General features: G+C 44.4%; 1 protein-coding gene across 4 annotated transcripts; it reads left to right on the forward strand.

Moving 5' to 3' along the window:
* Nucleotides 1-700: 700 nt before the first annotated feature.
* On the forward strand, nt 701-25,163 carry hace1 (HECT domain and ankyrin repeat containing E3 ubiquitin protein ligase 1). 4 transcript variants are annotated; one of them, XM_068736268.1, is made up of 25 exons: nt 701-964; nt 2,214-2,268; nt 2,380-2,469; nt 2,978-3,082; nt 3,829-3,904; nt 4,035-4,166; nt 4,649-4,731; nt 4,941-5,037; nt 5,134-5,235; nt 5,316-5,422; nt 5,983-6,133; nt 7,045-7,119; nt 8,303-8,607; nt 9,394-9,462; nt 9,637-9,724; nt 11,826-11,937; nt 12,254-12,351; nt 12,490-12,577; nt 12,664-12,813; nt 14,338-14,534; nt 15,631-15,762; nt 16,984-17,082; nt 21,640-21,710; nt 21,799-21,912; nt 23,171-25,163. In XM_068736268.1, exons 1-25 carry the CDS (start codon nt 874-876, stop codon nt 23,271-23,273), a joined length of 2,790 nt encoding a protein of 929 aa, XP_068592369.1. In that variant the 5' UTR covers nt 701-873; the 3' UTR covers nt 23,274-25,163. The 4 variants fall into 4 exon arrangements, 3 of the variants coding, with proteins under 3 accessions (XP_068592369.1, XP_068592370.1, XP_068592371.1); XM_068736269.1 differs by lacking the exon at nt 7,045-7,119; XR_011105359.1 differs by lacking the exons at nt 21,640-21,710; nt 21,799-21,912; nt 23,171-25,163 and adding an exon at nt 18,477-18,947 and having other exon boundaries at nt 16,984-17,632.
* The last annotated feature ends 156 nt before the right edge of the window (nt 25,164-25,319 follow it).

Raw genomic sequence — 25,319 nt, forward strand, 5'->3', positions numbered from 1 at the left:
CTGTGGGCGCTGCACAGTCTCCAAGCTTCAGCCCAGAAACGATGCCTCAACTCCGCCTACATGCTGCTCAAACGCTCTGCATGTTTGAAAGCACAGACCTGTGAGAGCAGCTTTATTCTGTGATGAAGAGGAACAAAAACCCACACAAGAGTCCTCTCACTGACCCTAACCCTATGCCTGATATAGAGGTCAAAAGATATAGTTGATTTGGTAAGTGCATTTGAATATCATGTAATGAAAAAGTACAGTGATTATACACGGTGCTAAGAAACCTGAGACAGGAGTGACAGGATATGGGGAGGCAACACCAGCTAAAGCAATACAGAAGAACATCCCATAATGTAGTTTACACAGTGGAGATGCTGAGATGCTGACAGCGCTGGTTGCACTACGATGGGTGGAACAAACTAGACAGTCCTAGACAAACAGGTGGGACAGAGGAGAAAGGGAGACATCTATATCATATTCAAAAGAGCATCAAAGGTACCAGGGTAGGAAGTAGGAATAGGAGAGAGGAAACGGTGATGAGAGGCTAAGGTTGTAAGTCTATTCTCTGATCCACACTCCGGAGCAGGAGGTGGCGGTAACGCACCGATAGGATGGATGCCAACGGCTGTAAAACCAGACGAAGAAGAAGAAAAAGGCCTACACGAACACAACACCCACACTGCATAGCGCGATGACGTCATCACAACAGGAAGTATGTGAGGCTGTGCCGTAAGCAGTGTGGTAGAAGTGTCTAAGGAAAACGGGTCCCCTCCTGCCAGCGCCCATGGACGACGCCCAGGAACGACACAGCCCTACTAGGAACAAATAAATCCGCCGGGCGAGGCTTTGTTTCCTCGGTTCTCATCTCGGTGGAGCGTTCACCCTATGATGGAACGGGCGATGGAGCAGCTCAACGTACAGCTCAGCCGGCTGACACGCTCCCTCCGCCGGGCCAGGACCGTGGAACTCCCAGAAGGTTAGCGCACAGAATGCCGGGAGGCTGTGGTTGAAGCTGGCAGTGTAAACACTGGGACTGTCCGCCGCTATGACCCGTTGTACAGGCTGCAGGTCCAGTCATGTAGCATCCCGCCTCGTCACAGTCACTGTCAGCCGCAGTGATAGGCGCTCTGTAGCCGGTGTTTTCTAGCTCTGTGTGTGCTAGCGCTAGCTCTGTGTATGCTAGCCCTGTGTATGCTAAACCTGTGTGTGCTAGCTCTGTGTGTGCTAGCCCTGTGTATGCTAGCTCTGTGTATGATAGCCCTGTGTGTGCTAGCCCTGTGTATGCTAGCCCTGTGTGTGCCAGCCCTGTGTGTGCTAGCCTTGTGTGTGCTAGCCCTGTATATGCCAGCCCTGTGTGTGCCAGGCCTGTGTGTGCCAGCCCTGTGTGTGCCAGCCCTGTGTGTGCCAGCCCTGTGTGTGCTAGCCTTGTGTGTGCTAGCCCTGTATATGCCAGCTCTGTGTGTGCCAGCCCTGTGTGTGCTAGCCTTGTGTGTGCTAGCCCTGTATATGCCAGCTCTGTGTGTGCTAGCCCTGTGTGTGCTAGCTCTAGCCCTGTGTATGCTGTCTCTGTGGAAGTGTGCTACTGAAATCCTCTTAACTGTGATTTTTATCACGAAACAAATGTTTGCAAATATGTTGCCTTATAACCTGCAGTATGACAAGCACATTACTGGTGTGATATATCTGATTTAATACTGTGATGATGTAAACAAACAGTAGTTTGTGTGGGAATGGTATGTCATCTTACATGGCTGTTTATTAATCAATTGATCTTGTGAATATAACATCGTTCCATAAAATGAATTAATGTTTGCTACAAATATTCCTCTGATCCATTTCTGTTAGTGCGCTGCAGCTCACTGTACCTTTTAGAAGCTTTTGACTCACACACACACACACACACACACACACACACACACACACGTATGTGTATATACAGTATATGTAAAGGTACTGAGGCCCAGAGTGCTACGTTTGCCCCTCAGTTTCATGAGGACGTTGTGTTGAAGGCTGAGCAAACAGACATCATTGTGATGTCGGTGTTGCTATTTTTAGAATGCATGAAGGCTGAGTGGAGATGATGTACTCTGTGGATCTGCTGGCTCTTAATGCACACTGGTGAGGGTCCAAGTGTGCTGCTGTAAGACACATTGTCTGTTTGAAAGAATTACACATTTGTCAAGTTTCATAGGTAATAACTATGTCCATTATTTCTCCTTCCACAGACAATGAGACTGCAGTGTACACACTCATGCCGATGGTCATGGCTGACCAGCACAGGTGAGCATCAGGGCTCCGTTAACAATGCATGTATTGTGTTATGCTTCTGCTCTTGTTCGTAGTCTTTCTTCTTACGTCCGTTATTTACTTGTTCCTTCCTGTCTCTAAAAGGTCAGTGTCAGAGTTGCTGCTCAACTCCAAGTTTGATGTGAACTACGCCTTTGGACGAGTGAAGAGAAGTCTACTACATATCGCTGCCAAGTAAGATATGGTTCACTTCGTTCTGCCGGGACCCTCCTTCCTGTCCAGCATATTAAATCAAAATGTCAACAGAGATGAGCGAGTAGATTGGAGGTAACTGTTGGTTTGAGGTGCGGCCTTAGGTAGTGTGTGATGACACGGGTTCATAGTCGAGCTGGAGCAGCTGATTGCAGACATGTTGGTGTCTGTCGGCCGAGGTCACTTAGAAACCGTGTCTTCTTCATAGTTTGTCCTCCAGAGACATTTCTCAGTTGATTTTTCAACTGAGAAATGTCTCGCTCAGTTTTTATAGGCACACGTCTCGCTGCACAGTGAAGTCCGTCGTGACTGCAGCACGGATGATCACAATGTACACCGGCCTGCTCTGAACTTGAACTCAACTTGAACCTTTAATGTATGGACTCACCAATCCCATTGATATAAAGTGTCTTACATATGTTATTTGAGACGCAGACGGGATAGCCTGCAGTCTGAATGTAGCCTGTTGCTCTGTGTTCTCTCTGTACAGCTGTGGCTCAGTGGAGTGTCTGGTTCTGCTGCTGAAGAGAGGAGCCAACCCAAACTACCAGGACATCTCAGGCTGCACCCCTCTGCACCTGGCTGCTAGGAACGGGTACGAGCCTCGCGCTACATTCAAACTCTGCTTACGTGTTCAGTTTTTATTCTAGGGCTCGGTCCAGAGAGTAACACTTTTTTAGTTGTTTGCTAATTTGATTTGAACACATTGTGTGAATCCTCGAGCTCCAGCAAACATGTTGAATTAATTTCCTTCCTCATGAATCATTTGCATAACACATCTGTGATTACTATCGTGCAGCCTTCTTCACTGCCTTTTGGTGCCACATTGTCGTCTTTCTTGGCACATTACTTCCGCCTGTGAAACCCGTGTGAGCATGTGTATCTTCATGAACGTGCACGAGACAAACAAAGCCGGACCCACTCATTAAAAAACGTCTCCATAGCGCCACTGAAGGTAGAGGAAGAACAAACCACTGCTGGATACCTTGAACGCTCCTCTAGAAATGCTGCCGGTGGGGTTAGTGTGTGTCCTACACTTGGCCTCTCGCTGATTATTCCGGTAATATGTGTCCATCTGAGACAACCTCCAACCAGTATGGTGTTGATGTGAACACATGCTTTGTGATCTTATGTCATCCATTCACATCCATCACATTTCTGCTGCTTGATTCTGTTCACATAGAGGGTAATGTACCTGAATGGATCCATTTCTCTGACTCTTCTCATTCTGCTTGTTAGACTTCGAGATGTTATTTGCATGTAGTCAATGGACCTTAAAGAAAGTCTGTTAGATGTGTGAGAACACTGCTACTTAACACTTGCCTTCACTCGTTGCCTCAGACAGAAGAAGTGTATGGGCAAACTACTGGAGTATAATGCTGACGTCAACATCTGCAACAACGAGGGACTGACCGCTGTGAGTTGATTTGAAGCCTCTGGCTGTTGTTCATCGTCTTCAGATCGTTGTAATCCTGTGATCTCTGTGATGCTGGTCGTGTAAGTCCTGTAGTCGGGGTAGTGATCGTGCATGTGACCCTCTGCTGCAGATCCACTGGTTGGCAGTGAACGGGAGGACGGAGCTCCTCCATGATCTGGTCCAGCACGTGTCCAACGTGGACGTGGAGGACGCCATGGGGCAGACGGCTCTACATGTCGCCTGTCAGAACGGACACAAAACTGTGAGCCGATCTCTGTTTCATTGACATGATGTGTGTTTGTAGGTTTAGTTAGAGCATCGGACTCAAGGTAGGTAACATGTCCGCTCACAACTCCAGGAACCAAACCGCAGTAGTGTCAGGAATCGCTCACCCGCCGTGCTTAGCCGACGCATCACTGTCCATGCACCGAACCTGCACACTCACCGCGTCGCCGTGGTAACGATGCAGGCTTTCGGTTGCGCGTAGCGTGAACCGGCCACAGCGGAGGGTGGTGCAGCTTCTCACGCTGAGGATGGAACTGCTGTCCAAGCCTGGGCCTCCTCCAGAGCTTTCAGGAGTAATAAACCGGATTCATTGAAATATGCCTTTTATTGAATATTTAGCAATTACACAATGAGACACCAAAGTCCTCTCAGTAAATCCTGAAGTTGTTGTTGACGTCAGTATTTTCTTCTTTTTATCCCAGTGGAATGTTTTCTGAGTTACATGTTGTGTCTTCTCAGACGGTGCTGTGTCTTCTGGACAGTGGAGCCGACATCAACCTGCCCAACGTCTCTGGAGCCACGCCCCTTTACTTCGCCTGCAGGTGATGTCGTTGTGACGTAGATCCAGAGCGTGTTCTCAGCCTCTCTTAAGGCACCGGGGGCGCTTCAGTATATTTCTTATGTTGTTTTTGTCACGTAACCTTTCAAAGGGAAACATCATTTGTGAGGCCTTTTCTCAGCGTTCACACTGTTAATGTGTGCGTCCGTCCATGCCGTTGTGTTGAATATGTGCATCACTGTTATTCTGTAGCCATGGACAAAGAGACACGGCACAGATCCTGCTCTCTCGAGGAGCCAAATACCTCGCTGACAAGAACGGAGTCACTCCTCTGGATCTCTGTGTGCAGGTGAGGGTTGTTTTAAACCACCTGTTGCTCTTCACAGGTTTTCTTCTTTGTGTCGTTCAGTTCATGTGGTCACTGTCCCACCTTCTGTGTGTTCAGGGTGGATATGGGGAGACCTGCGAGATCCTCATCCAGCACCACGGCAGACTTTTCCAGACCCTCATCCAGATGACACAGAATGATGAAATGAAGGAGAACATGGTATAACCGGCCTGTCTCTGCGTTCCTTGCTGAGCCCTGTGTGTACACTTGTGTTGACTTGTGTGTGTGTGTGTGTGTAGCTCAGGCAGGTTCTGGAGCACGTCTCTCAGCAGAGTGACAGTCACTACCAGAGGATCTTGACCAGTCTTGCTGAAGTAGCTACCACTAATGGACACAAGCTTCTCAGGTATGATTGTACATATTTCATTTACATATTTGCTTTCTAGTCCTGCCTTGAGTTCGGCATTTTGGCCGTTGCCTTCTCAATTTTTGGCAGTAGCCATCTTGGTATTTTGGAACCAGAAGTGACACAAGAGGGTGGAGCTAAGAACAACTGAACCCGGAATAAGTCATTTATATTTGGCCAAAATGTTACAAGGAACCTAAATAAACTGAAAAAACACCCAGAATCTACAACGCTGTGGTAGGCACCTGTCAATCACAGTAGCCCCGCCCCTAAATCATCCCCTGCTTTATGGTCTGTCTGACTCTAAATGGAGCATAATGTACTAAATGAACATCATGCTGTATTGAAGAAGACTGTAAACTAGAGATTGAGACCATAAACTCATGTTTACAATGTTTACTGAGGGAATAAATCAAGAGAGAAGTAGAGTCACTTTAGACTAGACTTCTATACAACCAGAGGAGTCGCCCCCTGGTGGACACTAGAGAGAATGCAGCTTCAGAAGATCCGTATTCAACATTGTGAACATTGTCCCTCGTTTGTCCTCTGTCTGTCCTCAGCTTGTCCAGCAGTTATGAAGCTCAAATGAAGAGTCTGCTGAGAATCGTCCGTATTTTCTGCCATGTGTTCCGCCTGGGGCCTTCATCGCCCAACAATGGCAACGACATGGGCTACAATGGCAACAAGACGCCTCGCAGCCAGGTCTTCAAGGTAAGTAGGATCTGTCCATTCGGTATATTGTAATCCGCAGGTGCTGTAAGAACCACCGGGAAGGCTGCTGGAATGGAAGTATGCTCTATGTTATTTGCAGAAGTGTGAGATTAAACCAACCAATTTCAATTTAACTGTATGATCACCAATGGAAGTTATGATCCGGTCAGCGCTTAATCCTGGGATGTTTGACCAGAAAAGTACGCACATCCAAAAGACAGGAATATCATGGCTAGAAGTGTTTCCAATCATATTTAGTCATTGACCATTCAGGGAACAATTCATCAACCACAGGTGACAACAATTGAGAAGTAAAACGATACGATGAGCACAAATATCCGGTGGTTGTTAAATATCTGTGAGGCGACATGAATATTGTTCATGAGGAGAGAGGCTGTCAACGTATCCACCAACATTGGCTCATAACAAACAGATCAGAATCAGCATGCAGTCTGTGTTGGCGATGAAGTAACAGGAAATGAGTTCATTAAGTTTGTCAGAACATTAACATGTTTATTTTTTGTAGAATGTCCTGCTCACTACATGTATTTGTCACTAATCTTTAAGAACCACATTTAAGTGACCGTTATCAAAAATGTTTATGTTAAACAAATAAACAGACTCTTTGTGGGTTTGTCACTACGAGTGACCCCCAGTCAGTGATCACTGCAGCTGTAAAGCTCTGAACATGTCTGGCTTGGGTTAGTCCTAGTCCTTCTAGTCCTTCTAGTCCTTCTAGTTAGTCCTGGTGGTAGTATCCAAACCAGCACTGGGACAGTAGTGTAACTCTGTGTGTCATTGGTGGATGGTTGGTGACGCATCATAACATGGTATATCTTGATCGTACTGACTTGACTGTATGTCCTTTCAACTAAAGCAGCACCAATAAGAATTGACTCCATTGGTTGCAGATGTGTGCGAGACAGATGGAGGTGAAGACGGTACAAAAAGATGAATGTCCCTGGACAGGTTCTGCTGTCTTTGATGTGAGCCATGGACATTTTTATCATTTGCAGTTTAAATTTGGGAAACATGATCTCTGGAACCCTGCAATCTCATAATCCTACTTACTGCTGTGAAGGTAGCTGGGTGTGTACCTGTGATGAACCTCTGACCCATGATTTACTCACACTTAATGGTCCATCTGAAGATGATTAACACTGTGGTGTTGTGGTGGGTTTGGACAGAGTTAGGGTTGGGCAATATGAATACAATTGTCTTCCGTGCTAATCTTTTATTGCAATACAGTATATCATGATGTTGTTATCGACAAGGTAAATATATACCAATAATCTACCATTCTGTAAATGTAGTATTGTTATAAAGCAGTCGATGATTTTCATCACTGCTCATCTAACATAACTAACCTACCCGGGTAGAGACTGTACAGCAGTGTCTCTGTAAGTATGACATGCTTCATAGTATACTGTTTATTTCAATATTGCCCAACCAGAAGTCTTTGTACTGCTCATGTAGAACATTTCTATCAAAAGAATGATGATTGTTGTGGGACTTAACGAGATTCTGCTGTGGCATAAAACAAAACAAATTCCAATCATGTATGACTTCCTTTTCTAGTCACAGAGAAGTACATATTCAACCACAGACGGTTCTGTTTCATTTGGTTTTGAGACGCCTGTCTTCCAGATTTCTGCCTCCACACAAATACAGGGGTTGTTCTAAACTACAGAGCCGACAATGTGGACTTTGCAGAGAAACGAGGACTAAGGAGATGTGACTGTTTTCAGTTGTCATCACTGTTATGAGCTCGACAAACTCACTTTCATTCACATTCATTGTATTTAAGTGGAGATAAAAACTACATACAACTTTGTTTTGAGATACAGCACATAAGTAAAATATATATTGTTGGGATGAACCGACTCATTAAAGGCAAACCTCTATGCTGGTGCGACTGACAGGGTATCCTCAGGTCCTTGAACATCCTGATCTAGGTTAAACATTGTCATGGCTTGTACTCACTTGGACAGAGGTCAGTCTTAGCTCCAGCCCAGACACCGTGCTAAAGCCTCGATTGAAGCCTTGTTGTAAGAACCTGCAGACCTCCTGAAAGCCAGAGTCACTCCTCTCCTGGTGTTTTCATGGATGACTCCGTTGGTTTTCTCTTTGACCCTGTGTGGCTCTCACCTCCTGTCTGTGTCTCTGCAGCCACTGGAGCTGCTGTGGCACTCCCTGGATGAGTGGCTGGTGCTCATCTCCACAGAGCTGGAGAGGACCAGGAAGAACCCGTCTTCCTCCTCCTCCAGCAGCGAGATAGCCTCTCTGCTCCTCAAGCAGCGGGAGGTGGACCACTCCGGCTCCAAAACGAAGCTGCCCTCCCTGCTGGACCGCGAGGTCGTCATGGAGACGGAGGCGTACGCCGACGGGGAGGACGTCATCTCCATGACGGCCAGTCGGCTCAGTGCTGTGATTCAGGCCTTCTACATGTGCTGCTCCTGTCAGATGCCTCAAGGGTCTGTGCTCAGTCTTCATCTGTCAGCTATCTAATCAGTGTTCAAAGACAAACTGCATAGTGCTTCAACTACTACTGATACTGCTGGTACTACTACAGTGCTACTTCTGACATACTACTATTCTAGCCACAACTACCTTAAACTAATACTGCTGCCACTGCTACCTTTGACATACTACTACTGCTACTACCTCTGACATACTACTACTACCTCTGCTACCTCTGACATACTACTACTGCTACTACCTCTGACATACTACTACTACTGCTGCTACTACCTCTGACATACTACTACTACTGCTGCTACTACCTCTGACATACTACTACTGCTGATATTACTTTAACCACAACTTATATTGCTGATACTACTACCACTACACTGCTGGTACTAGTTTGCTCTACTGCGCCATCAAGTGGACAATCAGTGTAAAACAGGCAGAGTGATTATAATGACACCATGGCTTTGAATTGAATGAATGAATGATGTTTGTGATGCTCGTATAGATTGCAAACAAATGCACAATAAAGTCCACTAAATATGAGGGGGGGGGGGTCTATATATATATGGCTATTCCAAAGTATCCCTCTTTCTCTTTCAGTACTTAGTTTCATCAGTAAATGATATCTTCTATTATGATCTAACATCATTTTCAGTTGAGATTTTGCCGTTTCACATAGAAATGAATGGAGTTGTAAAACATGCTGTTGCTGAGATGATGTTGCTGTCGGTCTCTTCTCCTGTATCACTTCATCCTCACTCTTTACCTCTCTTTCTCTCCTCTCCCAGAATGACATCCCCTCGCTTTATCGAGTTTGTCTGCAAGCATGACGAGGTGCTCAAGTGTTTTGTAACCAGGTGAGTCGACGTGGCCCTCTGCCATGTTCCACCGCTCCACAGAGCACCCAGAGACTGGCTATTGATCCAGCAACTTCTGTCCTCTTCATTTATTTTTACTTTCGTCTCTTTGTTCTCTCTCTTCGCCCCGTCTTGTCTCTCGCACTGTTCATCTCTTGGTCTCCTCTTTTTCAGGAATCCAAAGATCATCTTTAACCACTTCCACTTCCTGCTGGAGTGTCCAGAGTTGATGTCACGCTTCATGCACATTATCAAGGCCCAGGTAAGACGTGATGAATTGTTTCTTTCCCTTTCTGTTCACACTAAAGTTACTACCTTTGTCTCTTTGCTGGTCAATGCTTTCCCCTTTAAAGACGTTTTAAGGGTTGTCACACAGAACACTGTCCAGTGTGTCGTAAAGGAACACATGTCTTTTTTTATAGCGCTGTTAAAACATCTCCTTCAAATAACTGTATGTATTTATAACCTTCTCGCCAGAAAGTTTCAAGATGACATTTGAACACATAATTTTTACCAAATACTAATTCTTACCATATAGAACTTGAACGCGTCATAAGGTTCCTCAAAACAACCTCAATGCTAACCCTTTTCAATAGGTCCAGTTAGTTGGAATTAGTTATGAACAAATAAGAAAAATCAATAATAAAAATATAATAATAATACTGGACCGATCAATCATTCAAATGAAAGTAAGATGCAATATACATCATTGAATGTGAAGTTCATTTTTCAACTGCAAAATGTCCCACTCAATCCTTTACAAAGTCATTTCAACGTATAGAATTGAAAATGTTTGTTCTTTAATTTGCTTATGTAACACTTGACGTATCATATTATCTCTGTAAAGATATAGAGGAGTCATGTCTACCTCCCTCTGTGTTGTTATCAGAGCCTCTCCTTGCTTTGTTTCCATAGCCTGGTCAGCTGTGCATGCTGTTGGTGCATGTTAATGCATGTGAGCGTGCCCAACTGTATAACTCACAGACACTGCTCGCATACAGCGGTTGCAGCTGATAACACCATCCTGACCGACAGTGTTGTATGTAAGCGTAGCACCCACCCTCTGGTAAACACTGTTAGCTCTGTCAGCACTTCAGCCATTATTGGCACTATTTTGAGCTGGGAGCACCGTTATCTGTGAGCACCGTTAGCTTCTAGCTGGGAGCACCGTTAACTTGGAGCACCGTTAGCTGGGAGCACCGTTAACTTGGCGCAGTGTTAGCTGGGAGCACGGTTAGCTGTTAGCACCGTTAGCTCTGAGCACCGTTAGCTGTTAGCTGGGAGCACCGTTAGCTGGGAGCACTGTTAGCTGTTAGCTGGGAGCACCGTTAACTTGGAGCACCGTTAGCTGTTATCTGGGAGCACCGTTAGCTGTTAGCACCGTTAGCTCTGAGCACCGTTAGCTGGGAGCACTGTTATCTGTGAGCACCGTTAGCTGTCAGCACCGTTCGAAATGCTCCCAATCTCGTAACTTGCACCTATTAAAAATAAGTATTGAAATCTGTATTGGCCTTAAGAATCCAGTTTCTTCTTCTTCTTTACTGCAATTTCTTGTTTCTTATCGGCCCACATGTACGCTGATAATAATGCATCTCTGATAACTTAACTTAAAATATAGACCGATACATCAACTTTTTCAATTCATCGGGCGCCTTATGTTCAGCTCTTTTCCAAGCAGAGAGAGGTAACCCTCCATTTTTATTGACCTTGTACAATCAGCCATCATTTATTAGCTGAGTAAAATACACAACATTTTAACCTCATACTTTATCCTCTACTTTGATGTCCCTCTGTGTCTTTATGTTTGTGTCTTCTGGGACTTAATGGAAAGTGACTTTGAAACTTCACTTCAGGATCATTTAACAATGTTACAACCATGGCGATAATACTTGTCTTAAGTTCCATTTATATGGCTTCATAAATTTTAAGTGCCGCTCCGAGTTGTGCGCCGCTCCCTTCCTCTTCAGTATTCATATTTGAGCTGCGGCGTTCGAGCCTCGTTACCCATGGATTATGACTCGCCTGGGAGTAGGCCCTTGTTTTAATTACAGACTTTAACCTGGTGAATTTGATTTCATCTCCTGATTCCTCTCTCAGTATGGCCCAGGGGAAAAGCCTTTCGCTCTCTTCCATGCTCATCCCTCATTCTCCCTCCAACGCTTAGAGAACAAAGGCATATATTATGCAAATAGACCCCAGCCCCATCTCCGTATTACAGGCGAGCATTTCAGAACTGAAGGCTTTCCGAGCCGTCGGTCGGGACTGAAAAATCCACAGTCGGAGAGTAGAAAACACAGCGAAGTGGTAATTAGTTTAGGAAAGTGCTGCGCAGTGTGGGATGAAGTTGTATTTTACTCTCTCAGCCCTTCAAGGATCGCTGTGAGTGGTTCTATGAGCATCTGCTGGCCGGCCAGCCAGATTCAGACATGGTTCATCGTCCGGTCAACGAGAACGACATCCTGCTCATCCACAGAGGTACAAAGGCTCCTCTCTATATGTGAATGGAGGAAGTGTATGAGGGTGAGGATGTCGCACCAAAACCCATTCAAAGATTTCATTTACTCTCCACTGTCATGTTGCCTGGCTTATTAAATGCACACAGAACGAGCAAAGGTGGATGTGTGCCGGTTGTTGGTGCCAGTCTACCACAAACAAACACTTGCATGTTGGCGAACAACATTGGTCTCGTGGAAATACATTTCAATGCATCGCTAACGTGCCTTAGAGTTCTCCACACCTCCTTCATGCTTTCTTCTGAGTAAACTCATTATGTTTTGTATCTCACTGACAGACACCATATTCAGAAGCAGCTGTGAGATGGTTTCCAAGTCCAGCAATGAGAAACTCAAACAGGGCATTGCTGTTCGCTTCCATGGAGAGGAGGGGATGGTGGGTTTCTAAATCCACATGAGCCTGCATGAGTTCTCAGTAATGATACGTTTCAGCTGTGAGCTGATGGAGCAGCAGAACTTCTGTCTCATGAAACCCACAGCAGTGAGCTGTGTTGAACGCGTCTGTGTGTTACAGGGCCAGGGCGTGGTTCGGGAGTGGTTTGACATCCTGTCCAATGAGATCATCAACCCAGACTATGCTCTGTTCACTCAGTCAGCTGATGGTACGTGTTGTTTTCCTTACCGCGGTAACGTTCAGCGTGACGAGCAGAACTTCGTCATGTGGAATAACTGTGTGTTTGATCTACAGGTACGACTTTTCAGCCCAACAGTAACTCCTCTGTGAACCCAGACCATCTGAACTACTTCCAGTTTGCAGGTCACGTCCTGGGTCTGGCTCTGTACCACCGGCAGCTGGTCAACATCTACTTCACCCGCTCCTTCTACAAACACATTCTGGGTAAAAGAACACAGGCGTGTGTGTGTGTGTGTGTGTGTGTGTGTGTGTGTGTGTGTGTGTGTGTGTGTGTGTGTGTGTGTGTGTGTGTGTGTGTGTGTGTGTGTGTGTGTGTGTGTGTGTGTGTGTGTGTGTGCGCGCGCGTGTGTCAGACTAGTGTGCTGGTTGGTAATATATAGTCTATGGCATCATTTGTCTTTAACCCTTGAGACAGATGCAAAGCTCATAGGTGTGATATGGAGCCTAGTCTCATCTATTAGCTTTAAGAAATGCTGGATGCTTCCATGTGCTAGCTAGCAGTAGGGTCAACCACTGAGTACCAGCTGTTTAACTGTGTGCCGATTGGCCAAAATGCGTCTCTTCAAGGTATTAAGAGATGGCTTGAGTTTTTGCTCAGCTCACTTCCATTGACTCTTTAAATCCCTGCTACGCTCATGAAGCCAGAGGACGTCATTGTGTGTTCCTCGTCTCATCTCGATAGGGGAGATGTCTTCAAAGAACTACAGGTTCCCTATGAGAGTGCACAATCTGTTTATAAGTAGAACAGACCACAGACCAAGGTTGTGCCCTGTGAAAATAACAGTAACGTTTATGTGGTGCTACTAGCGCTAGGTCAATGCATCCGTCACAGGCACAGGCTCGGCCCATGGGTGGTTCCGCTCATTGATGCACTAGAAGGTAACAGTGATGAATTGCAGCCAACATATCCATTATTATAGCCAGCAAGAAATTAGCAGAACCAGATGTGTCACACGAGCGTGCGGGTCGGCCTACGTTCACGATGCTACGGTAAATAATTCTAGCCTCAGCTTTTAGGACACGAGGATTAAAGAATGGATTATAAGTGCTGGTACAGAGAAGCTGATGTTTCTATTCTACATCCACAGACTCATTCCAGCGATTTCACTCAGTCAGTTCAGTCAAGTAAGCACCAGAGTTTAGTCATTTTGATGTAATCGAGGATAGTTTGACAATTATTATTAAAAGACGGGTCAATCAAGTCGGCAGTAAACATTAAATCACCACGGATAAGAACAATCATATCTGACCATACATGATAGAATCTCAGAAAGTTCTAGAATAAAACCAGTATTAGAAGAAGTATTAAAGCTAGGGTTGGTTATCTTTAGATAAGTAGAATGCTATAGTATTCAACACATTTAAAATGATCTAACCTAAACACAGCCCAGTGAGGCCAACTCCTTCCAGTGAAGGTAGCTCGCAGCATTGGACCCCAAAGATACTGAATCTAGCAAGAGAGTCGCCAAGTCAGCAACACTGACAGTCCATCCATTCAGGCCTTTCAGGGGCAGATGGACTGTACTTGGTCCTACAACCACTCGAAGCACTTTAACGCTACATGTCATCATTCACCATTCAGACACTGATGGCAGGAGCTCCACTGATGACACTAACCAACAGTCAAGCTCCGTAGGCGCAGTCTTCTGAGTTTACTGGACTCTTCAGACTGGAGGACAACCAGGACTGAGTGATCAATAGTGTTGACATATCACAATGTACCACCAGGTATCCCGGTGAACTACCAGGACGTGTCGTCCATTGATCCGGAGTATGGGAAGAACCTGCAGTGGATCCTGGACAACGACATCAGCGATCTGGGTCTGGAGCTCACCTTCTCCGTAGAGACGGACGTGTTCGGGGCGATGGAGGAAGTGCCGCTCAAACCCGGAGGGACCGGCATCCTGGTCACCCAGGACAACAAGGTCAGTGTCTGACCGGCCCAGGAGAACATGTTGGTCATGCTGAGGGGGTCGTGAGGTGTTTGTTGGGGTCAAACACCAGACTGAGCAGCTGCAGCTCTCAGTCTAATTAAGTCTGTTTCCACAGAACATTTGACTATTGGTTTGATTCAGATTCAGTTGTTCTGCAGCATCAAGTATCACTACTCAAGTCTAGAATACAGGGACCAGGTCACTACTCTGAGTAACCTGGAGTCTGACTGATAGTTTGGAGGATTTTATTCTCAATGCCTTTTAGGGAATCGTAAATAAAAAAGTTTGATAAATGTTATGGATGTCCTGAATACAACTGATAGAATTATTTATGCATTTAATCTCTATTCTGGTCTTCCTATGAATCTATAAGATCACAGATAGTAAATAGTGAGCATCAGTACCTTTAGATAGACCGTCCCCCTGTTTCCTGTCTTTATGCTCAGTAGTTTAGTAGTTTGACTCCAGCTTCATATTTACCTGACATGAATGACAATCCTCTCTAAAATGTAAAACTATCCCTTTAAATGATGCCAGTAGGGTTGAGTATTTAGCAGCGAGTCAAGTGTAAAAATACATCAATATTTGGTGTTTGAAACCAGCTTCCTTAAAATACTAGGCTCTGTCAAGTGTTACAGATAGAATATCTTATTATAGTTGCTTTCTGTCTGTTCTTGGTCTGAGAGTTTGGACAGGTTTCTACAGGTATGATGTTTATGACTGGATAGAGTCCGATCACTCTAAAGGTTTCAGAACACAGGTGGATGTGTGGACTTGATGATTAAACCAGGTGTGGAGACTTCAGCGCTTGTGTGGCTGAACGTGGCATTGATGACGGGCTTAAGGTCCCCTCTGGTCCATTCATCCGTCCTCGGTCTCCTGTGAGCGATTGATCGCTCTCTTCCAGCTAATTGCCAGGAAGAGTCCCAATTACAGAGTGCAGTACTGCAGCGATCCTGCAGATGGCACCGTGTTGTAAAGCAGGTTCCAGTCCAGCAGGACCGATGAATAACCCCGCGTGAGCTCTGTCTCCGTTTCTTGTCCATCAGAGTGTCTCGGGGAGTTTGATCTGTGTGTGTCCTCTCAGGCCGAGTACGTCCAGCTGGTTACGGAGCTGAGGATGACGCGAGCCATCCAGCCTCAGATCAACGCCTTCCTGCAAGGATTCCACACCTTCATCCTGCCCTCGCTCATCCAGCTGTTTGACGAATACGAACTGGTTAGTCATCCATCTGACCTCTTCGTCTTCTCCTGCCTTTCCTCCTCCTCTCCCTCTCATCCCCATCTTCTCCTGCCTTTCCTCCTCCTCTCCTCCTCTCCCTCATTTTCTCCTGCCTTTCCTCCTCCTCTCCCTCGTCTTCTCCTGCCTTTCATCCTCCTCTTCCTCGTCTTCTCCTGCCTTTCCTCCTCCTCTCCCTCTTCTCCTGCCTTTTCTCCTCCTCTCCCTCTCATCCTCTTCTTTTCCTGCCTTTCCTCCTCCTCTCCCTCTCATCCTCATCTTCTCCTGCCTTTTCTCCTCCTCTCCCTCTCATCCTCTTCTTCTCCTGCCTTTCCTCCTCCTCTCCTCCTCTCCCTCGTCTTCTCCTGCCTTTTCTCCTCCTCTCCCTCTCATCCTCTTCTTCTCCTGCCTTTCCTCCTCCTCTCCTCCTCTCCCTCGTCTTCTCCTGCCTTTCCTCCTCCTCTCCCTCTCATCCCCATCTTCTCCTGCCTTTCCTCCTCCTCTCCTCCTCTCCCTCGTTTTCTCCTGCCTTTTCTCCTCCTCTCCCTCATCCTCTTCTTCTCCTGCCTTTCCTCCTCCTCTCCCTCTCATCCTCATCTTCTCCTGCCTTTTCTCCTCCTCTCCCTCTCATCCTCTTCTTCTCCTGTCTTTCCTCCTCCTCTCCCTCTCATCCTCTTCTTCTCCTGCCTTTCCTCCTCCTCTCCCTCTCATCCCTTGTCTTCTCCTGCCTTCCCTCCTCCTCTCCCTCTCATCCCTCGTCTTCTCCTGCCTTCCCTCCTCTCCCTCTCATCCCTCGTCTTCTCCTGCCTTCCCTCCTCCTCTCCCTCTCATCCCTCGTCTTCTCCTGTCATTCTCCTTGTTGCCCCGGCTGCCCGCTTGGCTCTGATGCAGGGATCGATTAGCCGTGTCTGGTTAGGGGGGTAGGTGGGGTCACCTTGAAGCTCATCCCTCTTCTCCATCCGCATGAGAAGGTTGTTTTCCGTCAGTGTCGGCAGATTTCGTGTCCTCGTTTGTGCGAGGATCAATAGTGTAGCATGATGATTATCTCACCTTGGTTGTGTTGGACATGCTGTCATCGCTGGGCAACCTGCAGCTGCTTCACTCTCACTGTAATCAGCTGCTTTCAGCACTGTATGTGTACCTAGAGTCTAAAGCATAAGGAGTTTCTGTTCATGCTGTGTGTGTGTGTGTGTGTGTGTGTGTGTGTGTGTGCGCGCGCAGGAGCTCCTGTTGTCAGGGATGCCAGAGATCGATGTGCAGGATTGGTGCAGGAACACGGAGTACACCAGTGGCTACGACCCTCAGGAGCCAGTCATCCAGGTGGGACTGACTCCTCCAGAACGACACATGTATGCCTCACAAAGATCAGCGATCACAACTGCTCATGACGACAGGGATTCAGTTTGTGGGTCTGTTGTCAGTCTGACAGCAGGTAGAACATCAGGGCGCCTGCTCTCTCCTTCCTCAGGCTCCTCTGCATATCATGGAATCAATCTTTACCGCTATATGTGACTTTAGCATGACAGTTTGCACACGGTTTAAAGATTTTAAAGATCACCTCTTCTGCACCTTTTCATCCTTTTTAAACAAATGTGTGTCACAAAAGAACAGCCTCTCTCTTAGTCTCCTGCTCCATCTTCAAAAAACCTGTGAAGCAATGAGCAGACCACAAAAAGTCATGAATTGTGGACATTTGGTTCCCTATGTCATACGGGTTCCCTGTGTCACATGGGTTCCCTGTGTCATATGGGTTCCCTGGTGAAACAGTAGAACCATCCTCAGCTTCACAGGAAAATTATTTTGTCACCTCAAACTGGAGCTCTGTTGGATCTGGACCGGCTGTCTGAGACTCGACTTCAAACCTGGAGCTGTAAGTTTGACCATTTTAATGTTATTTGAGTTGCTGTGTTTTTAACACTGTTTGCCTGTTAACGTTAGCACGCTGGGCTGCTAGTGCAGCTAGCTTTGATGTTAGGTCCACAGGCTGGAGTAATATAGTAATACAAAGACGGACTGTGTGGACATCAGGTCTCGTATGAAGCCAGTTGAATAAAGACAGGAGCAGGTTGTCTTTTGTGAAAAGCTGGCTTGGTTTAGATGAAGCCAGATCCACACCGGTGTATTCATTTATCAAGTGACCCGGTTAACTGTGTCGGTTGAAAACAAGAAGAGAATACAGCTTTCATTACAATGTAGAAACATGTGAAAAATGAATGATCAAAGAAAGAGAAAGAAGAAGAAAAGTCGACCCGTTGCTTGGTTGAGTTACGTCAACGTTAGCTTTGATTCGTTAGCACCAGTCACTAACTTGCTCCTTTGACACAAGTTAAAATAACCTAATTCATGTTATGTCTCTAGACTTTTGCGTTGTTTATTGTTATGCAGCCATCCAGAGACAGATTCCTTATACGTGCTTCTTGGATATAAAACGATGAACGTAGCGAGTGAGCAGAAAATAACAGTAGAGTCAATAAACCTCTCTGTGCTTCCCCACCATGGAGACGGATTAAGACCATTTAACATGAAACGTTTCACTGTTGTCTTATGCTCATTAATACTTATACTTTATAAGTATTTATCATGTTTACACTGTTTGTAACTGTTGTCATAACTACACATGTAAGATGAGGACGTTGTAGTAAACGCTACCCTTCTTCCTGTCACACACCTTGATGTTACTACATGACGGGTTAATGTCACGCTGTGTTTTACAGGTGGTTTGATGAGGTGTTCCTGAAGCCAGCAGACTCTTCAGGATGACCTCTGACCTGAGAGCTCCATCAGCATCCGACACAACGTCAGTCTTCAAGAAGCCCTGACTGATGGAGCTCATGATCCACACAGTTTAAAGACTAATTATGGCTTTACTGCTTTTTGCATAATGTGAACTCAATGTATATTTCTATGTCAGTCGATGAATGAAGAGCTTTGTTTTTAACAAGTGTTTTGTCCTTTTTGAATCCAGGTAGTGAATACTGACTGTAAGCAACACAACACACTTATTTGTTCATAGATGACATCATGTTGACACTATTGTCTACAGAATGTTTAAATTGCTTGATGAAGGGGTCTGATGAAGCTTCCCACCACACCGCTCAAGTACTGCTGACTGAACGAATCACATTACGGGTTCAGCTATCTCTCTCAAAACAGATGGAAATGATCTATTCTATGGAGCTACATTTTACTACATGTTCTTCTCTCTTCATATATGTTCCCTCACATTGCCAAGAAAGTGAAAGATGATAGAATCTTGTTTCGTGGATTTAAAAAACGAAAAACACCAGATGTCAATTTCCGGTCATATTGCCCCTAGTTTCAAACATAATCGTCATTTCATACATGAAACTGTCTGACGAGTAAAAACGTTTCTAAAGATCAGTAATTCCACATTCAGCTGTGTAGACATGGCAGCGTAGCACCAGCTTGGACAGTAAACTCCCATTATTTATCGTCTCTTTACCAGAAATAACTTTTTCACATCTTCTATTTTCCACAACCACACTGATAGCCACTGTGTTTACATTGCAGGGAGCTACATGCTAACATGTTAGCTCTGTAGCTCACATTGATGTATAAAGAAAAATGGTCAAAAGAAAGCTGTAATGGTGTTTACTTCATGGTAACAGTGCTCCTGACCCTCCATGAGGACAGCACAGCTGAGGGACGCTACCAGGAGAACATGTCGCGCTCCTCGTGGATGTCTTTGTTTCCTTTATCATTACCATATCAAATCATATCTCATTTGTCTTGCGTTTTGAACGGCGGTTGTTGATGTTGAAAACAGCCTTTAACCTTTTAAACGTAAAAAAATAGAATACATGAGGGATACATCTGAAGCAGGATCTTCAAACTTCATTGTTTTCACGAGATCACTTCAACATGAACATTTGCTTCATTGATTTGCAGCACTACAGTTTGGAAACCAGTAAAATACCAGAATGGTCTTAAGGTCACAACTGGATTTGGAATCCCATACCTGTTTCATTCTACATTTAAAACAGGTTGAAAGTTCCTCTCAGTGACTCATGTTTACTCAAACATTTACCAAGAAACAAACTAAAGATAGACTCGCTCTCTGTTTTACTAAAGATAGACTCGCTCTCTGTTTTACTAAAGATAGACTCGCTCTCTGTTTTACTATAGATAGACTCGCTCTCTGTTTTACTAAAGATAGACTCGCTCTCTGTTTTACTAAAGATGGACTCGCTCTCTGTTTTACTAAAGATAGACTCGCTCTCTGTTTTACTAAAGATGGACTCGCTCTCTGTTTTACTAAAGATGGACTCGCTCTCTGTTTTACTAAAGATGGACTGGCTCTCTGTTTTACTAAAGATAGACTCGCTCTCTGTTTTACTAAAGATAGACTCGCTCTCTGTTTTACTATAGATAGACTCGCTCTTTGTTTTACTAAAGATAGACTCGCTCTCTGTTTTACTAAAGATGGACTCGCTCTCTGTTTTACTAAAGATAGACTGGCTCTCTGTTTTACTAAAGATGGACTCGCTCTCTGTTTTACTAAAGATGGACTGGCTCTCTGTTTTACTAAAGATGGACTGGCTCTCTGTTTTACTAAAGATAGACTCGCTCTCTGTTTTACTAAAGATGGACTCGCTCTCTGTTTTACTAAAGATGGACTGGCTCTCTGTTTTACTAAAGATGGACTGGCTCTCTGTTTTACTAAAGATAGACTTTCTGTTTTACTAAAGATAGACTGGCTCTCTGTTTTACTAAAGATAGACTCGCTCTTTGTTTTACTAAAGATGGACTCGCTCTCTGTTTTACTAAAGATAGACTGGCTCTCTGTTTTACTAAAGATAGACTCGCTCTTTGTTTTACTAAACATGGACTCGCTCTCTGTTTTACTAAAGATGGACTCGCTCTCTGTTTTACTAAAGATGGACTCGCTCTCTGTTTTACTAAAGATGGACTCGCTCTCTGTTTTACTAAAGATGGACTCGCTCTCTGTTTTACTAAAGATGGACTCGCTCTCTGTTTTACTAAAGATGGACTCGCTCTCTGTTTTACTAAATATGGACTCGCTCTCTGTTTTACTAAAGATGGACTCGCTCTCTGTTTTACTAAAGATGGACTCGCTCTCTGTTTTACTAAAGATGGACTGGCTCTCTGTTTTACTAAAGATGGACTGGCTCTCTGTTTTACTAAAGATAGACTCGCTCTTTGTTTTACTAAAGATAGACTTTCTGTTTTACTAAAGATAGACTGGCTCTCTGTTTTACTAAAGATAGACTCGCTCTTTGTTTTACTAAAGATGGACTCGCTCTCTGTTTTACTAAAGATGGACTCGCTCTCTGTTTTACTAAATATGGACTCGCTCTCTGTTTTACTAAAGATGGACTCGCTCTCTGTTTTACTAAAGATAGACTCGCTCTCTGTTTTACTAAAGATAGACTGGCTCTCTGTTTTACTAAAGATAGACTCGCTCTCTGTTTTACTAAAGATGGACTCGCTCTCTGTTTTACTAAAGATAGACTGGCTCTCTGTTTTACTAAAGATAGACTCGCTCTTTGTTTTACTAAAGATGGACTCGCTCTCTGTTTTACTAAAGATAGACTCGCTCTCTGTTTTACTAAATATGGACTCGCTCTCTGTTTTACTAAAGATGGACTCGCTCTCTGTTTTACTAAAGATAGACTCGCTCTCTGTTTTACTAAATATGGACTCGCTCTCTGTTTTACTAAAGATGGACTCGCTCTCTGTTTTACTAAAGATGGACTCGCTCTCTGTTTTACTAAAGATAGACTGGCTCTCTGTTTTACTAAAGATGGACTCGCTTTGTGAACATTACAGCATGCAAACATGGTAGAAGATCAACCCCACAATGAGAATCATAACCGGTCTGCGTTTGTTCTGCAGTGGTTCTGGGAGGTGGTGAACAGTCTGTCCCAGGAGGAACGGGTTCTTCTGCTTCAGTTCGTCACTGGAAGGTTAGTCTTTCTGATTTGTACTAAAGATCTGGAGACAGAGAAACGTGTGACGGTCTATGAATCTGTAATACGGTACCGTTCTCATCAGTTCCAGGGTTCCTCATGGTGGCTTTGCCTACCTGATGGGGGGCAGTGGTCTACAGAAGTTCACCGTTGCTGCAGTGCCGTTCTCCTCCAACCTACTGCCTACCTCTAGTACCTGGTAATGAGTCTTTCCACACATTCCAGTTGGCCTTTGTAGTTGCTGCTCTGCTGACAGTGAGCCATTGTTCCTCACAGAGACCTTCTGCTGCTCACCTCACAATCACCACCTCCTTCAGCCTTTCTGGACATAAGAAGCAGTTTGGTATTAATGTCCAATTATTGGCATCTAAGACAATTATTTCAATTAAATGATTTAATTTCCCAAGTAGATGGTAGTTTATAGTTTAAACTAGGGCTGGGCAAGTTAACGCGTTATCGCATTAATTAAGTAACGCCGACAATTATTTTATCACGCATTAAAGCAGTTCTTTATTTATTATGAAGCGGACATCTTTAACACAAGAACCTGGTCAAACGTGACAATATTAAAATACATATCGTCATGTTTTTAAATAAACATATAAGCACGTGAGAACAAACTGCTCTTAACTCTTTATTAGCATAACTCCATGTGTTCGTTACTGCCTCCCTCCAGGGTCACATGCTTCACCTACATTCCCCTGGGTCCTAAGTCCCTCTAAGTACAGCTTCTTATCACCCTCTATGTACCAACGTACATTTATAACTAATACCACACATAGTACAGTCTAATCAGCATTGAATAGGTTTCTGACCAAAATACCAAAAAAGCAAAGATTCATTTAAATTATTTTTGTAGAGTTTTTAAAGTGTTTTGTTTGTAATATGTATAATAATATCATTTAGTTATCACTACTGATAATTTAACAAACATAAAAACATGACGTAGAGAGGTTTACAGTTTTCAAGCTGTATATTTAAATATCATCTATTACACATGAAGATAGAGTATATCTATGATCAGAATCATTATAACTGTGTTATAACTACTGTGTGAAGAATACTGCTGATAAAAAGAACCTGATCTGTTTAAAGTGATTCAAACCAAATGTTATTGACCTTTTGTTCATATAGCAGTACTTTAAAATATGCGCTCAACATGAGTGAGTGAGTGAGTGAGTGAGTGAGTGAGTGAGTGAGTGAGTGAGTGAGTGAGTGAGTGAGCGAGCAGACAGTCGGACCCAGACGAGTCCCTCTGCACGCCTTAATGAGGGCCTCGTCACTAGAGGGCAGTGTGTCTCTTCGGTGTGCCGTTCACTGATGGCGGTGTGGAAGCAGGGAGCGGTCTCTTGCTGCTGGACTGTAGCGGGTCTTTGTCTCGGACCGGTACCAGACATCAGAACTCCACGAGTCGTCATGACACCGGCCGGTGACTCTTCTTTGTCTCCTCTCCTCAGCATCAACATGCTGAAACTCCCAGAATACCCGAGCCAGGAGGTCCTGAGAGACCGGCTGCTGGTAGCGCTGCACTGTGGGAGCTATGGCTACACCATGGCGTAGCACCGGGCCCTGCTGCTGTGAGTGCAACACCCCCCCCCCTCCTCCTCCTCACGCACCTTTTGTAGCCGTGCGCTGCTTTTGCTGGACAAAAAAAAGGGAAAATCCAGATTGTTCTGAATGAGCTGCTGGAGAGGACTGACTGAATGGAGACCACAGGTTCTGGACCTCCATACCCGTGCCTCAACTTCTGTTCCTTTGACTGACGTTGGTATCTGGTAATTTATGCAAATAATAATTGAAAATCGTCTAAATTAGAAGTTAAATTAAAAGCAAAAAATCAGCATTCATACCATGAATCCTCCACTTAAAACTAAGAATCACAATAAATCATATTCATGCATGCTTACTGGATGTTGAATATGGATTTAGTTTAAGGACCGGTGTAGAATTCATCACTTTCAATCACAGCGATCGTATCACTTCTGTCTCTAATGGGCCAGAATCAGGCCCACGCACCAGCAGACTGCTGGACCAGAACACATCTATTTTAAGATTTTATTTTCTGTCGTCTTCATATTTAAACAGTCCTATCTCATTTCAATAGGAGACCTGGATTCTTTTATACCGTGTCGCAAGAAACCAAAATCTTTTACTTTGTTTAACAAAATGAGCCAAACCTACAAACTACAGTAAAATCACTGCACTGTATGACGCAATATGGTGACGGCTTCACATGCAGGAGATGCGTGATAGTGGGTCATGTCATCCCAGACCACATCAGACCACAGACCTGCATCCATCTGGGTCAGGCTGCAGGGAGGTGGATCTGGTTTCACTCTGAAACTAGAAAGATCAAAAGTCCACTAAAGTATGTTGACTTGTGTTCACATACGTCTGTATGCAAAGCTACAAATAATAATTATTAATTTTTTATTATTATAGTATCACATGGTGGGTACTTTACAGGCTAGTCAGTGTTTCTGCTCTGGATCTATTTCAACACACACACACACACACACACACACACACACACACACACACACACACACACACGTTTAAATGACCAGTTAACTGCACAACTCAATGATGGATTCATAACTTTAGTATTTCTAAAATATAGATATTTGACCAATCAAATTATGACATTGATAGAAAATACAATTTAAGATACCAAATAATGCCCACTGGCCTATAGCAGTATATAATACAGGTATATAATACCAGTATATAGTACCAGTATATAATACCAGTATATAGTACCAGTATATAGTACCAGTATATATATAGTGGGTGCTATCATTGCAGGAGAGAAGTAACATTTTTTATTTTTACCAAAATAAAGTGCACAGTTTAGAATGCACGCCGAGGATCCATTGTTCTGGGTTTCTCTTGATCCGGAGTTGAATGTACTGGATCTGAAGAGGACCCGTTGGACCTTCATGCTGAGCTTTTGTATACGTGGCTGTAGACCACGCCCCTCCCTCCCTGTAGCGTCACATGCATGTGGTTTACTGTGTAACATTCAGTATTGTGTTGTCACGTCTACCTGTTCCTGTTCAGTGGACCTTCACGAGGAGCCAGACGATAGATCTCTACATGATGAGTGTTGGCTCGCTGTGCCAAAAGACGAAAGCTGAAATCATTTTAAAAAACGTCTTTAATTTGTATTTTGCCAACAAAAATGTGCTGAAATGTGTTTTTATTCTTGTAGAGAAGGACCATGACATTCCTGCTTTCACTTGTAAAGGAAGTGTCCATGTTAATATTTCATATCATCATCAGCGTTGTTTTGAGGACCTCGCCTGAAATGCTTTTGTAAACTGCTGTTAATGTTTAAAATGGATCCTTTCTAGATATTTCTGTAAATGTCTACGGTCTCAAATGATTCATATTACCATTCAAATACGTTGTGCTTTGAGATTTTATCCAATAAAAGTAATTTTGACAATCTGCTCATGTTTGTGCGAGTGAAGAAGAGAGTGAAGAAGAGCGGTAGAAGCAGTTCTGCTGGGTGAACATATGTGTCCGCAGCGTGAGCGCTGTGTTGGGTCACCAGTTTAGAGCAGCAGGTCTACTGGTGCTAAATGATCCCTGACCAATATTCAG

This window comes from Cebidichthys violaceus, unplaced genomic scaffold (genome assembly GCF_023349555.1).
Source record: "Cebidichthys violaceus isolate CVI_PGR_0920_01 unplaced genomic scaffold, fCebVio1.0.p SCAF_7, whole genome shotgun sequence".
Lineage (NCBI taxonomy): Eukaryota > Metazoa > Chordata > Actinopteri > Perciformes > Stichaeidae > Cebidichthys > Cebidichthys violaceus.